This window comes from Danio aesculapii, chromosome 15, assembly GCF_903798145.1.
Source record: "Danio aesculapii chromosome 15, fDanAes4.1, whole genome shotgun sequence".
NCBI classification, from domain to species: Eukaryota; Metazoa; Chordata; class Actinopteri; order Cypriniformes; family Danionidae; genus Danio; species Danio aesculapii.
In genome coordinates, this window is record NC_079449.1 from 24751133 (window position 1) to 24767080 (window position 15948).

Consider the following 15948-nt stretch of genomic DNA (forward strand, 5'->3'; position numbering starts at 1 on the left):
CAGCCAGTGAGAAATCCTGTACGATTTATTCAATCAGATGATCACTTCGAAACTCCTGAAGTGTTTCTAATTTTGTGTGTCATGTGCATCAGACATTCTGCCAGCAATGTGTGGGTGTAAGATTGAGGGCTGAGATTAAACCATGACCAACATTATAGTTCTTGGTTAGAAAGTTACTTCCGTTCGCGTGGTGCTTTATGCAGATTCACAATCAACCATTTTGTCTTGTAAGATATCGTTTAAATTTTCGCAGCTTTAGAAAAATGAATTAGCCAACCTTTTCCGATTAGCAGTCATCTGTCATACCTTTTGACCAATGATCTTTCTCACCCTGACAGAACTAATCCAATAGGAATGCGTGGTCACATGGCCAAATGCTATGGTGATTTGGTACAGGAACTATGGAGCGGCACCCAAAAGAATGTTGCGCCTCTGAAACTCAGGGTGGGTTGTTAACATATTTGTAATCATGAGAACCAAACCAAAGTTTGTCACTTTGTAAATCATTTAGTTAAATCTTTTTTTGTAGTGGACAATAGCAAAGTACGCGCCGAGGTTCAATGGCTTCCAGCAGCAAGACTCCCAGGAGCTTTTGGCCTTTCTGTTGGATGGGCTTCACGAAGACTTAAATCGTGTGCATGAGAAGCCGTATGTGGAGCTCAAGGACAGTGATGGACGGCCGGACCACGAGGTTGCTACAGAGGTCAGTTTCAAACTCTTGTTTTTCAGCCCCCGCCAAAATTAGCTTCTTATGCCACTGAAAACATCTAAATTTTTCTTCTTTTCAGGCCTGGGAAAACCATTTGCGGAGAAATCGCTCTATTGTTGTGGACCTCTTCCATGGGCAGCTTAGGTCCCAGGTGAAGTGCAAGACCTGTGGCCACATAAGCGCACGCTTTGACCCCTTTAACTTCCTATCGCTGCCTCTGCCAATGGACAGCTCCATGCACTTAGAAATCACAGGTGAAGCAAAGCAGAGAAAAACACTTGAAAACCCATCAGCGGGTATCAGAGTCTAACGTAAAAGCTTTTTCTTGATTTGCAGTCATCAAACTTGACGGCTCCACTCCGGTGCGGTACGGGCTCCGTCTCAACATGGATGAGAAGTACATGGGCCTGAAGAAACAGCTGAGCGAGCTCTGCAGCCTGAAACCCGAGCAGATCCTACTGGCCGAAGTTCACACATCCAACATCAAGGTCAGTTCAACTCAACACAACAGACAATAGCTGCATTTGCAAAGAGACCTTTTGGAATTCCCATTTATCCCTGTATTGAATACCCTTCCTTAAATCCAGTGGTAAATTCATCAGTGAAAATACAGATGAATAATTGCTTATGAAATCAAACAAACAGGAATTTTACAGATCTGCTGCACCATTAATGCGACTAAAAACAAATTCACACAATCTGTTCTGCTCATCTAATGTATGAACATCACAATTGCATTGAGCAGATTATAAAAAAAACATTATGTTGGTCTTTTTTGACTATATTTAAGTCTCATTTTTTGTCTATGATTTTGCATCTTGATATAGTCACTGTTAGTATCTAATGCTATCCATGTCATCGTGTTATCGTCCTGGAAAAACAGGTTGTCAATTTTTTTTTTTTTTCCATTATTAACAAAAACTGCCTTCTTTCATCTCCGCAAAATTGCACGGATTATTTCTCTCACCTGATGCAAAGAGGCTTATCCATGCCTTTATCACATCTCATCTTGATTTTTGTAATTCACTTTTTGGGGGTTTACCAACAAGTTCTCTCAGAAGTTTACAGTATATTCAAAATTCCAGTGCATGGGTTCTGACACACACATCCTCACGCCACCATATTACTCCTGTACTTCAACAACTACACTGGCTTCCTATTAAGTCATGGATTGATTATAAGACCTTGATTTTAACCTTCAAAGCAGTGAAAGTGCTAGCTCCTGATTACATTTGTGACCTGGTGACTCTTGCCACTCCAGCCCGCAGTCTTCGTTCAGCATCAGGACTTACCCTGTGTCAGCCACACTGTAAACTCAAGACCATGGGTGGTAGGGCTTTCTCATACAGTGCGCCTAAGCTGTGGAATGCATTACCCATCAGCATTAGAAATGCCGCTTCTCTGGACTGTTTTAAGAAACTTCACAAAACTCACATTTTTAGCATTGCTTTTAACTTACCTTTTTATTCTATCTTATGGTTCATATTTTTATTATTCTGTCGCATCTTTTTTATTGTTGTGCTGTTTCTGCTATTGTTGGTATTTTGCCTTGTATTGTTAGTATTTTTCCTTGTAGCGCTTTAAGTCTAAGAAAAGCACGTTACAAATAAATTGTATTATTATTATTATTTGTTTTTTATTTTATTTGTTTTTTTACTAAATTAACACTGCATAAATCATTTTGTTACAATGTGAATGAAAGTTAAATCAGATATGACCAATTCTGATTGTTTTGGTTACATGTGATTCTTTTTTTAAATGTATGTTTTATTGTAGTTTTTGCAGACATCGATAAACAAGGAACAGACAGACAAACCCATCATGAAACAGTAATCTGCGCAAAATGTAAAATAAAGCATGAAACAAGGGAAATTAAGACATGCTGTACAATACATATATAACCCACAAAAAGACACAGCAATGGATGTAAAGAGAGAGAACAAACTTACAAATCTTCAGAAATTAAACAACACTATTAGTCTTTATGGTGTTTTAGAAAAAAAAAGCCAGGATCCCACATTTTATCAAATTTCCTAAGAGTTCCCAGAAGAGGTATATCTAATTCTTTCCAAATGTAAACTGGAGGTGAGTCCAAGAAGCCAGTCAGAAAAAGAGGCCTAACATTTTTCTTCCTGAAACAAAGGGTAACTTTTTTTTAGCTATGATCATGGATCACTGGACAAGTAACCGTACATTTCGGTTGATGTGATTCTTTTATTGCCACTGTGCTTTCAGTCTAATTAAAACTGATTAGTAGTTATTACAGAGTTTATGTAATGACTGCGTTAAGTACTTGGTATGCACGTGCAAAACAAGACTGTAAAATTAAGTAATCCAGTTGTTGTTTTTTTTGGTGTAGAACTTTCCTCTGGACAACCAGAAGGTGCGACACTCTGTGAACGGCTTCCTCTGTGCGTTTGAGATCCCTGTGCCTGGTTCACCCACGTCAGTCACTTCTCCTGTTCAAACAGGTAGCAAGGATTTATTTACGAGTTTTCTCATTGAAAGAGTAATTGTGGTTTATTTTGAACACTCTTATTGTTGTTGACCCATACGTGTTTTCTTTAGAAAAACCACCTATTGCCAATGGTACAGGAGGAAACAATCATATTGGAAAGTCTGGCCTGATTCCTAATGGTATGCCCAGTACAGTAGTCCCCTGCACCCCTGAGAAACCCCTCGCCAATGGTATCCCCAATGGCCATGCTGTGCCGGTGCAGGACAGCCCATTTATTGGCTACATTATTGCCATGCACAGAAAGATGGTGAGCATTCACTGATGCATTCACTGTTGGACTTCACAAGATAGTCGTAAGCTTCCTAAGTGTGAGGTCTGTCCCTGCAGATGCGGACGGAGCTGTACTTCCTGTCCTCTCAGAAGAACAGGCCCAGTCTGTTTGGTATGCCTCTGATTGTGCCATGCACAGTGCACACAAGTAAGAAGGACCTGTATGATGCTGTGTGGATCCAAGTGTCCCGACTTGCAAGTCCACTGCCTCCACAGGAAGCCAGCAACCATGCTCAAGACTGGTCAGTGGAATCATGTTTTTTTTTTTTACTTAATTTTAAATAATTTTATTTATGAATTACAAAAAAGACAAAAACAATTATATTTAAAAAAATATAGACAGTATCAACTTAAGTGCATACATTAGAAGAAAAGAAAAACATGCCAACATATAAAGAGGTAAATAATAATGTGGCTTAACAAAAACTACAATTGTACAATATGGATCACATTATACACTCTACTTTGAACTTGGGAAAGAAAAAGAATCAATTTGCTGGAGCAAGAACTTGGTCTATCTTTGACAATAAAACATGTTCTTGGATATATTTCTCAGTGGCATCATGTTGAGGATTGGTTTGGAATATTTTGTTTTTGTCAGAATAGGTTTGACTTGCACCTAAGGATTTATTTATAACAACTGTATATGTTGTGAAATGTTATTGATATTTAAAATAAATATTTAAGGTTAAATAAATTATTATGTTATGTTAAATAAATATTAAATAGTTATAAGTCATTTATTTGTTTAAGGATGTGCTCTAAATATTATACTTCTTTGAATAGAGAGTTCCTGAAAAGAACATTAAAAAATATATCTCTTAAAATCATAAATGTCTTTCATTTTTGATAAATGTAATGAATCTTCACAAATCAGTGTATTAATTCATTTAAAATGAACAAAACGTGAACTTTAGTGTACGTTATGATGAAAAATAGATGTAGTGAAAGTTGTGGTTTGAGTGGTTATCCTTATTTATGGAGTCATTTCCAGATCTCATTTCCCCTTACAATTATTTCCCGTCCTTTCTCTATTGCCTGTGTTAATAAACAGTTGTAAAAAGCCGCCTTAAACACCAGGAAACATATGTGCAGTGCCTTTTATTAAAAAGTTTGTGCCTAATGACATTGTATCTACTTTGCATTGTTTTAAACTAATCATTGCAACTTATAATATCATCATGATAATTATTACATTTCATAGTCTCTTAGTTTTCTTTAGTTTGGTTCACATGGACTAGAATTGTTTGCAGGATATTCATTTGACATCAGAGCTTGTCTCTTTTTTTTGTCTAGTTTCTTCTGTTATGTGACATGTTGTGCTCTTTTCCAGTGATGACAGTATGGGCTATCAGTACCCCTTTACGCTCCGGGTGGTGCAGAAAGATGGTAACTCCTGTGCCTGGTGTCCCTGGTACAGGTAATGCATTCAGTTTCAGCAGTTGTGTATTCACGCATTTCACCACAGTGTAGGCTGTCGTGACTGACAAGGGTTGTCGGTGACTTTGCCAGGTTCTGCAGAGGCTGCACAGTGGACTGTAATGAAGACAGAGCATCTTTGGGGAATGCCTACATTGCTGTAGACTGGGATCCCACCGCCCTGCACCTTCGTTACCAGACGTCTCAGGAAAGGGTGAGTGTTATAAAGATGTTTAATGATTTTCAAGGTCAAAATCAACCCATTGAATACTTCAGTCAGTTCAAGGTCGATAACTGTGCAAAGTCTTTCTGTACTGGATTCTGTTGCTGCACCGCAGGAATTGATGTGTCCCTTGAACACAATGATTACTCTGCCAGTGCTGTCATTTCCTGTGAACAGATTAGTTTCCATCTCGCATCCCAGCTGGGAAAGCCATTAAAATCATATCATATGATTAATTGTTTTCTGGGTCTGCTGCTTCTGTTTTACCTTGAGCAAGATCTCCCGATAAACCGCAAGCTGCTAATTATTATCTGTCATTACTAGATGGCACTTTCTAAGCTGAAAGACACTTTGCAAATGCAAAGCAATTGCAAATGAGCTGTTTACAATTTAGAGATAACAAAATGAAATTTGCACTGCTTTTTATAGTGCATTTCAGACCAGATCTGTTCATTTTACCATCCATCTTACTAGAACACATATAATGTTTAATTGTACATTTAAAATAAATAATAATATTAAAATCTAACCACGTTCTGATTTAATTGAATCATTTCATAGTCCACAGCTCTGTTTCTAAGTAGTTGTCATTTTGTTAATGTGTGTCCATTCCTTGCTAATACAGATAGTAGAAGAGCATCCCAGTGTTGAGCAGAGTCGGCGCGCTCAAGCAGAGCCCATCAGTCTGGACAGCTGTCTGAAAGCCTTCACCAGTGAAGAAGAGCTGGGAGAGGACGAACTCTATTACTGCTCCAAGTGTAAAACACACCGCCTGGCCACCAAGAAGCTGGACCTCTGGAGGCTTCCTCCCGTACTGGTAAAAACAATAAATCCTTTGCAGGAACTGTTTTAAAAATCCACATTTCTCAAAAAAAGCCAACCTCTGTCGGCGCCAATAGCCTAGTGGTTAGTGCGTCGACATATAGCATATATGTCATATACCCAGGTGCTCGCGGTGACCCGAGTTCGATTCCCCGCTCGAGGTCCTTTGCCGACCCTTTCCCTCTCTCTGCTCCCCACACTTTCCTGTCTTTAAAATCTCCACTGTCACAAATCTCCATTTGTGTGTAGATTTGTTTTTCTGACCAACTGCACAATGTATGTGCTTCTGTGCATGTTTGTGCACTTGAATAGTTTTAGTTTGTCCACAAGGTGGCAAAAGTAAATCCGGATGTTGATTCAGTGACTTCAAAAATAACTACTGAAGGTGACAAATCGAAACAGACGCCTACGCTGACAAGTGCTAGTGTGTTGGGATTAAAAATAACTGAACTTTGTTCTAAGCACACTTGCCTGTGTATGAAAAATGCACTTAGCAGATGACATATCTTATGGAAAACTGGATATGTAGTATCCAAATACACATTTATGGGCTATTACATTATTTAAGATATTGATAAAGAGACAGCTGTTGGCAAGTATAAAGTAAACCATAATACAAAAAAATGTGATTCATGAATAATTAAACTCATTAAATAACTAGTGTATTAAGTATTTTTATTTGACAAGTCTCATACATCCTTATCCTCAAGCAGTATTAATAAATCTTTCAAAAAACATTAAATAGGTTATGAATTATTTGGTAATTACATATTTTTTAAAGTATATTTGGATACGATAAAATATGTATTTAAATTGATAAAATGTAGGGGCATCACGGTGGCGCAGTGGGTAGCACGTTCGCCTCACAGCAAGAAGGTCGCTGGCTCGAGCCTCGGCTGGGTCAGTTGGCATTTCTGTGTGGAGTTTGCATGTTCTGCCCGTGATCGCGTGGGTTTCCTCTGGGTGCTCCGGTTTCCGCCACTGTCCAAAGACATGTGGTATAGGTGAATTGGGTGAGCTTAATTGTCCGTGGTGTATGTGTGTGAATGAGTGTGTTTCCCATGTGATGGGTTGCAGCTGGAAGGGCATCCGCTGCATAAAACATATGCTGAATAAGTTGGCGGTTCATTCCGCTGTGGCGACCCCAGATTAATAAAGGGACTAAGCTGAAAATAAAATGAATAAATGATAAAATGTATCTTAAAATGTATTAAATATTACATTAAGTTTTTGAGGTTTTTTTTTTTTACTTTCTCCAATTGTTTCTTTTCTCCAATAATATTTCTGATCGGCCATACATTTGTTTTTATTACAAATAATTGAACTTTATATCATCTACTCTTTACGAACATTTATTTTCTGTGTCCCATTTCAGATTGTTCATTTGAAACGCTTCCAATTTGTAAATGGTCGCTGGATCAAGTCTCAGAAGATTGTGAAGTTTCCACGCGAGAGCTTCGACCCGAGTGCGTTCCTTGCCCCACGGGAGGTGTCTCAGAGCCTTGGCAGCCTGCAGAGCCTGCAGAGTGAGTGCCTGGTGGAGGAGCTCCAGAGGCTGGAGAGAGGAGACTCCTCTGTGTCCTCCATCTCCACCACCACCGTGGCCAGTCCTCCCACATCTGGCAGAGGTCTGTCTCTCTTCCTTTGCTTCTTGCATGACATTAGAAAAAAAAAGATCTTGTGATATTTTTCTGCAATATACAGTTGAAGTCAGAATTATTAGCCCTCCTGTATATCCCCCCCATTCCTGTTTAACAGGGAGATTTTTTTCAACACATTTCTAAACATAATAGTTTTAATAACTAAATTCTAATAACTGATTTGTTTCATCTTTGCCATGATGACAGTACATAATATTTTACTAGATATTTTTCTAGACATACAAGGTTTAATCATTTTGACTTCAGTTGTATATTGTGATATGAATGCAACTTCACCAGCAGGGTATCTGCGGGGTCTTAAAGTCTTAAAATGTCTTAAATCTCAAAAGCTAACTTTTAGGCTTTAAAAAGTCTTAAATCTACTGAAATGTTTTGTTGTAGGTCTTAAATCTTTTTCAACAGGGCTTAATTTTCCTGTTAAAATTTATTTATTTTTCTTAAATGTGTTATTGTTATTGTGATATAACTATGATATTCTGGGATATTCCAAAATGTCCTTAGTATTTAGCCCTGTATAAGTCTAAAATTTAATTCGTAATGCTGTTAAAAATGTCATAAAAAGTCTTAAATTTAACTTATAAAACTTGCAGAAACCATGACCAGATTAATTGAAATGACTCGGTTTGATTTTTTTTTTATTGAAATTATTTTGTAGGGCAGTTCATGAACATGAAATAAACAAATTGCAAGCATGGATAAATATAATGTAGCAAAGAAATAAATTAAATAAATATTGCTTTGGAGTCTACGATTATTCAGGTATAGAAATTAAATAATTAACTCAAGTAACACTGTATAGTCTTCAACGTATAGAAAGTTCAATGCAATTAATAATAATAATAATTGTGTTTGTATACCACTTTCATACTTAAAATGCAACTCAAAGTGCTTCAGAAGCATAAAATAATTGTAAAAACAACATCAAGAGGGTAATCAAAGCTTTGAATCATTTAACAATGATAAGCAAATACAGAAAACAAGTTAGACACAAAAGTAAACACAAAACAACTTTGATCAAATAGGGAAAGCAAAATATAACCAAATTCAGTTAAAGAAATCATAAAAAAATAATAATAAATCATTGTTAAAGCTCCAAACTTTCTCATATCTTGTGTATAAATGCTTTAAACTTGCTTGAAATGCTTAAACGGTCACAAACAGTCACTTACCACCCAAAAAAAGAAAACTTACAGAAGTGTTAAAGTTTCCCTCTCTTATGGTTCAACTGTTTAATGCATGTGTTCTGAACTGTGGTGCCTGGTCAACTAAAATCCCGACTCCACATCAAAAATCCTGTGATGTGACCACTGCAATTTGAACTAATTTGAATCAACCTTTGACAAGATTTTCTAATCGTTGTTTTTCAGCCACGCCGTCCTCCATCAGGAGGGTCGGCAGTCCCCTGAGCAGAAACAGCAGTCCCGGCAGCAGCCCCAGAAACACAGGCCGAAAACAGGGCCGCTTGCGTCTTCCCCAGCTAGGCAGCAGACATAGACTCTGCAACAGCAAAGAAAACCTGGAAGCCTGTAGCAACAACAAGGAGAGCGAGAGCGAGGCCGAGCAGAGCGCAGTGACGGACGGAGAGAATCTGACCCCTGATGCCAACACACAAGACACCTGGTCACTGGACGCCTCCAGCAACGACTGTGACGTCATTATGGTAAATGGACTAGGACAGGACAGCAGTCAGAGTAATGGACATTCAGAGGTCAGCGCCGATCTGGACACCCCTCACCAAAGAAATGACATCTGCCTGGAGCCCCTGTATAATTTATATGCAATCTCAGTAAGTGATTCTTGTGTTGCACGTTTCATTACGGAAGATGTGCCCTGGCAAATTGGTAAACAAGTCTCTCTGTTTTGCTTTCAGTGCCATTCAGGAATAATGGGAGGGGGGCACTATGTGACTTATGCCAAAAACCCCAACGAAAAATGGTACTGTTACAATGACAGCAGCTGCAAGGTGAGATCTCAACTTCTGTGACACTTTACATGTTTCCATTATTTGACTCTTTTACTGAACAGAGGTGGAATCAGTTTCTGCAAAGATGGAAAATGCTTAGATGGCAAAGTTTGCCGAAGTATTGAGACTTTAGTTTTGAAGTTGATGCTGAAATAAACAACAATGCAGCCTTTTTACTTGATCTATTAAAGCAATTAATCTAGTTAATCAACCTGAGCAACTTAATTTGGTATTCCCACACTTACTGACAAGATTAGGGGTGTGAACCTACACTGGTCTCACAGTTCGGTTACGATTATCATGTCGTCGATTCAGTTTGTAGGGATATTTTACAGTTTTAACCCAAAGAATTACCAGTCTGTCAGATGAAGAAGAGCCGAAGTCAGAGATTCAAATAATTACAGTTTACTGAAGATTGACGAAGAGTTTTTGTGCTTGCAGTTTTTGCTACTAATCACTCAATACTTAGATTTTAGCTTTTCAATCACAATCAAATGCCAAAGAAAGAATAAATAATCTCTCTTAAAATCAGTTCTAAAATCATTTTAACCTGAGAGCTTAGCTGAGCCATTAACTGCATTCTGCTCTCTTCTATTTCAGAATTCTTATGGAGACTAAGCATGCTACTTCTATTCTCAGTCATTTTATATTAGAGTTTAACACCTGAAGCAGCAAGAGATTGAAAGGGCATCTTACCAACAGCGCTTGGCTATATATACTGTACCTTTAATTTTACCTGCCTGCTCAAAGAGCGTTTTTAAGCGAATTCTTAAACGCCTATGATTGATCACACGCTCAACAGAAAAGGCTGCGATTGGCGCTGTTCAGCAAACAGTAACACGGACACTGATGTTAAACGGTCACGGCGATCAGTAGATTCATCATAGATGGCGACGCGGTGGAGAAAACCCACTCTGCAGACACACTTGTGTCTGGATCCACAAGTAATGTTATTCTTGTAACAGCCGAGAGAGGAGATAAAACGTATATATGAGCATATCAGCATATATGAGTACACCCCCCACAAATCTCTCATTTAAATAAATATTTTCTATAGGATGCTTTACAATATTATATTTGTGCATATACATTAGTTTAGTCAGTACTGAAACCAAATCTGGAGCTAATCTAACACAATAATATACAATAATGGTTCAAAAATTAGTAGCCCAAATTTATATGTTATAGAAAAATATAAAATACAATTTTCAAAAATAGCAAAAATCAAGAGAAACAAAAAATATACAATTAAGTTGAAATGTTGTAGTTTGCAAAATTTCACATTAATTTAAATGTATTATCTTTCAATTTATAAAGATGTCCTGTGAATAAAATATTATTTTAATGAATATATCTGTTTAATAAATCTGTTTTGTTTAAATACACCAATATATATGACCCATATTCACTGAGGAATGGATAAAAATATAAATGTTCTAAATTGGGTGTACTCAATTACGCTGAGTACCGTATCAGTACTTTTACTCCATTATTTACCTTTTAACTGCAGTCAGTACAGTAAAAAGTTTTTTTTTCTTGACTATGGGAGTTGTCTGAGTAGAAACATCAGTCCTGTGATTCTTATCCAATCAAATCGCAAATCGTAAAATCACATCACACTGAACAACCTCAAAACATGGGCAGTTTAAAAAAGGTGCAAACCGTTTGGTAGCATTAAAAATGTCCAAGAAGATGTCCAAAATCTTTACACGAAATGAATGACTGTTTAGACTGCATGTCACTGATGAGAATATGATGGATGTTTGTTTACTGTATGGTCACTGAAATCACCAAATTGCCTTAAACAATAACTAAATGCACTACAAAATGTTACGTTTTCACACAAATTGCACGTAAATGTATCAACCTTTCACTGCGTAATACTCACTACTCTTGAGTACTTTTAAAAGGGCTACTTTTTACTCATACGTTGAGTGATATTTACAACAGGTACTTTTACTCGCACTACATTTTGGGGCAAGTAATGGTACTTTTACTTGAGTAGGATTTTTCAGTACCCTTTCCACCACTGTCCATAAGTTAATGCTATTTAATGTATTTACTAACATTAACAAATAATTGGTAATACATTTATTACGGTATTCATTCATCTTTGTTAATGTTATTTAAGTTAAATAATATTAGTATACATTAACTCTGAGTTAACTAATGTTATAAAGCACAACTTTAGATTTGAATAATGCATTAGCAGGGCTCACCACAAAATCTGGTCCCAGGGCTATTGTTCTTTCAGTCGAGCTACCAAAATCTATCTACGCCTTGCCTAGCAGGCTATCTAGATTAGTTAATGTTGAACTTTAGTTAATAAATGCTTTACAAGATTAGTTAATGCTAGTAAATACATTAACTAATGGACCATTGTTCTAAAGTATTTTAAAGTACTATAAAATCTAATAAAACATTATAAACATTATAACATTATAAAATTATAACTTGTATATAAAAATTGCCTTTCATTGGTTTAAAAAAATTTAATTACTGGAAAAATTTGTATTTGACCACTTTAAAATGATAATACAAAATACAAATACAATATTATATAAAAGTAGTGTTCAATGTAAGTGTTTTGGTATCAACTATTTATATTTGCTGTATTTCTAAATAATCACTCAAATAATAAAAAAAATTATAACAAAAAAAATTTATTATATGAAAAATAAATAGTGTTTTTGGTGAGTAAGTATTGTGCCATTGAAACTGAAATTTATGTTCCTGGAAAAAAAACACACACACAAAGAAATAAGACAGAAGTCAATAAAATAAGTGTTTTCATTATAAACATTGTGGTATTAGATCAGAATTTTTAGTCTTGAAATTTGCCCTCTAAAAAAATTACTGACTAAATGTTTTGTGCAAAACTTAAAACAAACTGTTTGTTGTCATCGTTTCAGGAAGTGCACTCGGACGAGATTGACACAGATTCAGCCTACATCCTGTTTTATGAGCAACAGGGAGTGGACTACTCACAGTTTCTGCCAAAAACAGAGGGCAAGAAGATGGCAGACACCACTAGCATGGATGAAGACTTTGAATCCGACTACAAGAAGTACTGTGTGCTGCAGTGACACCACATAAAGCTCTTCCACATGAAAGACACTAGAGGGGTCTGCCAGTACGCTGAACGCGCCCCACAGGACCGTCATTTGTGAAAGCACAAAACATCAGTTAGCCGACAGGCACGACTCCGCCGCTAACTGCGCTTTCAGAATAGAGGTACCTGACACTGCAGATACACCAGGGAGAAGGCCAACGAGTGACAACTGTAGCTCACCATCACGTGATTGTTGCCAAGCAGACAAAAAAATCTCCTAGCCAATCCCTCTATATCACCAGACAGACAGACCAAACTGCACTTTCACATGCCAACCCACACAGGTGAATCCAAAAATCAAACACTGCTCAATTTCAGAATGCTAAAGGAGAAAACAGGTCCTTTTGAATTCGAAAACGGTTGGTAGAAATTATACGTTTCTCTCAAGGTTTTGTTGGTTGATTCCTTTTTTTATTGTGACCGAGAGAGCTTAACACGCTGCAATTTAAGAAAACACATGCAATTACAAAAAAACACCAACAAATAAAGAAACGATCTTCATCAGTTTGACAGCACATTTTAATCACAACGCAAACAATTTTGCATTTTGTCACGACACAAACAACTTAAGAAACGCGCTGCATTTTGTCACAACACAAACAACTTAAGAAACAAACTTCATTTTGTCACAACACAAACAACTTAAGAAACAAACTTCATTTTGTCACAACACAAACAACTTAAGAAACGAACTTCATTTTGTCACAACACAAACAACTTAAGAAACGAACTTCATTTTGTCACAACACAAACAACTTAAGAAACAAACTTCATTTTGTCACAACACAAACAACTTAAGAAACAAACTTCATTTTGTCACAACACAAACAACTTAAGAAACGAACTTCATTTTGTCACAACACAAACAACTTAAGAAACGAACTTCATTTTGTCACAACACAAACAACTTAAGAAACGAACTTCATTTTGTCACAACACAAACAACTTAAGAAACAAACTTCATTTTGTCACAACACAAACAACTTAAGAAACAAACTTCATTTTGTCACAACACAAACAACTTAAGAAACGAACTTCATTTTGTCACAACGCAAATATCCATGTAACACAACAGAAATGTTTTAAGGGGACCCAAAAACATGACGGACCCTGCTGAGATATGGATGTGTTGTTATGCCGTGACTGTTGTTCAGTCAGGTTGTTGGTGGTCTTTGAAATGTGAGTATTTTTGTTTATTTTAATATCCTGATTACACGATTATCCTGAGTCTTTTGTAAATTATTTGCCTTATTGATGATAAACTGAAATGTTTCCGTTTAATTTGTTTGTGTTGTGACAAAATGCAGTGCGTTTCTTCAGTTGTTTGTGTTGTGACAAAATGCAGCGCGTTTCTTCAGTTGTTTGTGTTGTGACAAAATGCAGTGCGTTTCTTCAGTTGTTTGTGTTGTGACAAAATGCAGCGCGTTTCTTCAGTTGTTTGTGTTGTGACAAAATGCAGCGCGTTTCTTCAGTTGTTTGCGTTGTTAAAATGCAGTGCGTTTCTTCAGTTGTTTGTGTTGTTAAAATGCAGTGCGTTTCTTCAGTTGTTTGCGTTGTTAAAATGCAGCGCGTTTCTTCAGTTGTTTGCTTTGTTAAAATGCAGTGCGTTTCTTCAGTTGTTTGTGTTGTTAAAATGCAGCGCGTTTCTTAAGTGTGTTGTGACAAAATGCAGCGCGTTTCTTCAAGTGTTTGTGTTGTGAGAATTTTCAACACATGTGCTGTTAAACTGATGAAGATCGTTTCTTAATTTGCTGGTGTTTTTGTAATTGCATGTGTTGCAGCACGTTAAGCTCACTTGGCCACTGTACGTTTTTCCAGTAAGTTCCATACACTACCTCACATCTTTCATAATTTATTGGCCAACTGTTCATAAACAAATCAATGACAGTATTATATAATCCGAGAGCAGTTGAAATCATTGACTTTAATTAAATTTTCATCAAGAAAGATTTCTTTCAACCAATTGAACTATCCTTCCTCTCCTCTGCTGCCAAATTATGCTAATTTTGTTGTTCTAGACCTAGTTTCAAATGGTTATTTCCAGATTTTGTTTCTCTTTAGAAGAGTATATGTATATTTTTTTCTTTTAAATTTTTTATACGTTTATTTTTATCTTTTTTTTTTTAAATGCAGTAGTTCACTTTGCCTAAACGCGTTCGCTTTCAGCTTTAGTCTGATCAAACCACGTCCTCTCAACATAAGTGCAGCTTTTCACAAGTTTTATTGTTACCACTGTACTTTCTTGCTTCACAAAATACTGGTGACCGCAGACGAAGACTAAAAACAGCAAGCGGAAACATATCTTATGGATGAGACTTCACGTGTCCAAGCCAAAGCGTTGAACCGGTCATGTACATAGTTTGTGGCAAGCTTCGAAAGCCGTTAGATGAGAGCGTCTGTCGCGTGAACAGTATTAGCACAGGAATCTTTCACACACTTTGCTTTTAGAGAACAGCATTCTCACTAAACTGCTGAAGGTTGGGGACGTCTGTGGCTGCTCCAGGTTATTAGTAGCATTTCTTCAGTGACTCTTGCTAAAAGAGCCCACCTTAATTACCACTGTGAAAAGATGAAATCTGAAATATTGAATGGCTCTTAATTTTCAGCGACCCATCAACCCAACGAGCTCCTCCTGCGAGGGGACGTTAAACCTTTCGGAAATCATCGGGAATCATTCAAAGCACCCATTTTGCTGCTGTACTCTTCATGGATATTCTGAATGTTTGCCATCAAATAAAGGTGTATCCCTGTCGGAAAAAAAGAAATGAAGTAAACACACAGCTGTATTAATCAACTGTAAACGTTTTTAGGTGTTTTAACGTTTAAAGAAAAGGAGAGATCTAAATTCAAAGCTAAAAGTGAAAATTGGCCAAATGGGGTTTTAAACATTGCCTTTTTTTGATACAGGGATAATTTATTCAAATGGCAAAATGATCTCTTTTCCAAGTAGTGCAATCAACTACTGATACGTGTGTCTTCGTCCATGTCGTTAGTCCTAATTTCTGTTAAATTAATTTTGATGCTAGAGATGTATTAATTTAATGAACTTTATTTTGTAAAGTGTTGTTTAAAGAAAAAGCGATTGACATTGCACTGACAAATGTACATAAATGTTTTGTAAATACGCCAATGAAAACGATGATGTATTTGAAAATGAACTGTACAAATGTACTTGTAGTTGTATATGGAGTGACGACGTTGATCTGTAACAATTATTCAAGAAACGAATTAAATGCAGCCAAATGCGAGTC

At 36.7% G+C, this 15948-nt stretch overlaps 1 protein-coding gene across 3 annotated transcripts in view; it reads left to right on the forward strand.

The window, feature by feature from the left end:
* The window catches only part of usp32 (ubiquitin specific peptidase 32), an 84897-nt gene extending 68952 nt beyond the window's left edge, over positions 1-15945 (forward strand). For all 3 annotated transcript variants that reach the window (XM_056473179.1, XM_056473181.1, XM_056473180.1), the window contains exons 21-34: positions 339-444; positions 530-703; positions 789-963; positions 1046-1197; positions 3069-3180; positions 3278-3474; positions 3555-3739; positions 4831-4917; positions 5010-5130; positions 5765-5956; positions 7337-7589; positions 8990-9408; positions 9493-9585; positions 12498-15945. In XM_056473179.1, the coding sequence (XP_056329154.1) occupies positions 339-444; positions 530-703; positions 789-963; positions 1046-1197; positions 3069-3180; positions 3278-3474; positions 3555-3739; positions 4831-4917; positions 5010-5130; positions 5765-5956; positions 7337-7589; positions 8990-9408; positions 9493-9585; positions 12498-12671 (2440 nt within the window). In that variant the 3' untranslated portion in view covers positions 12672-15945. The remainder of the gene's footprint in view (positions 1-338; positions 445-529; positions 704-788; positions 964-1045; positions 1198-3068; positions 3181-3277; positions 3475-3554; positions 3740-4830; positions 4918-5009; positions 5131-5764; positions 5957-7336; positions 7590-8989; positions 9409-9492; positions 9586-12497) is intronic.
* Positions 15946-15948: the final 3 nt, after the last annotated feature.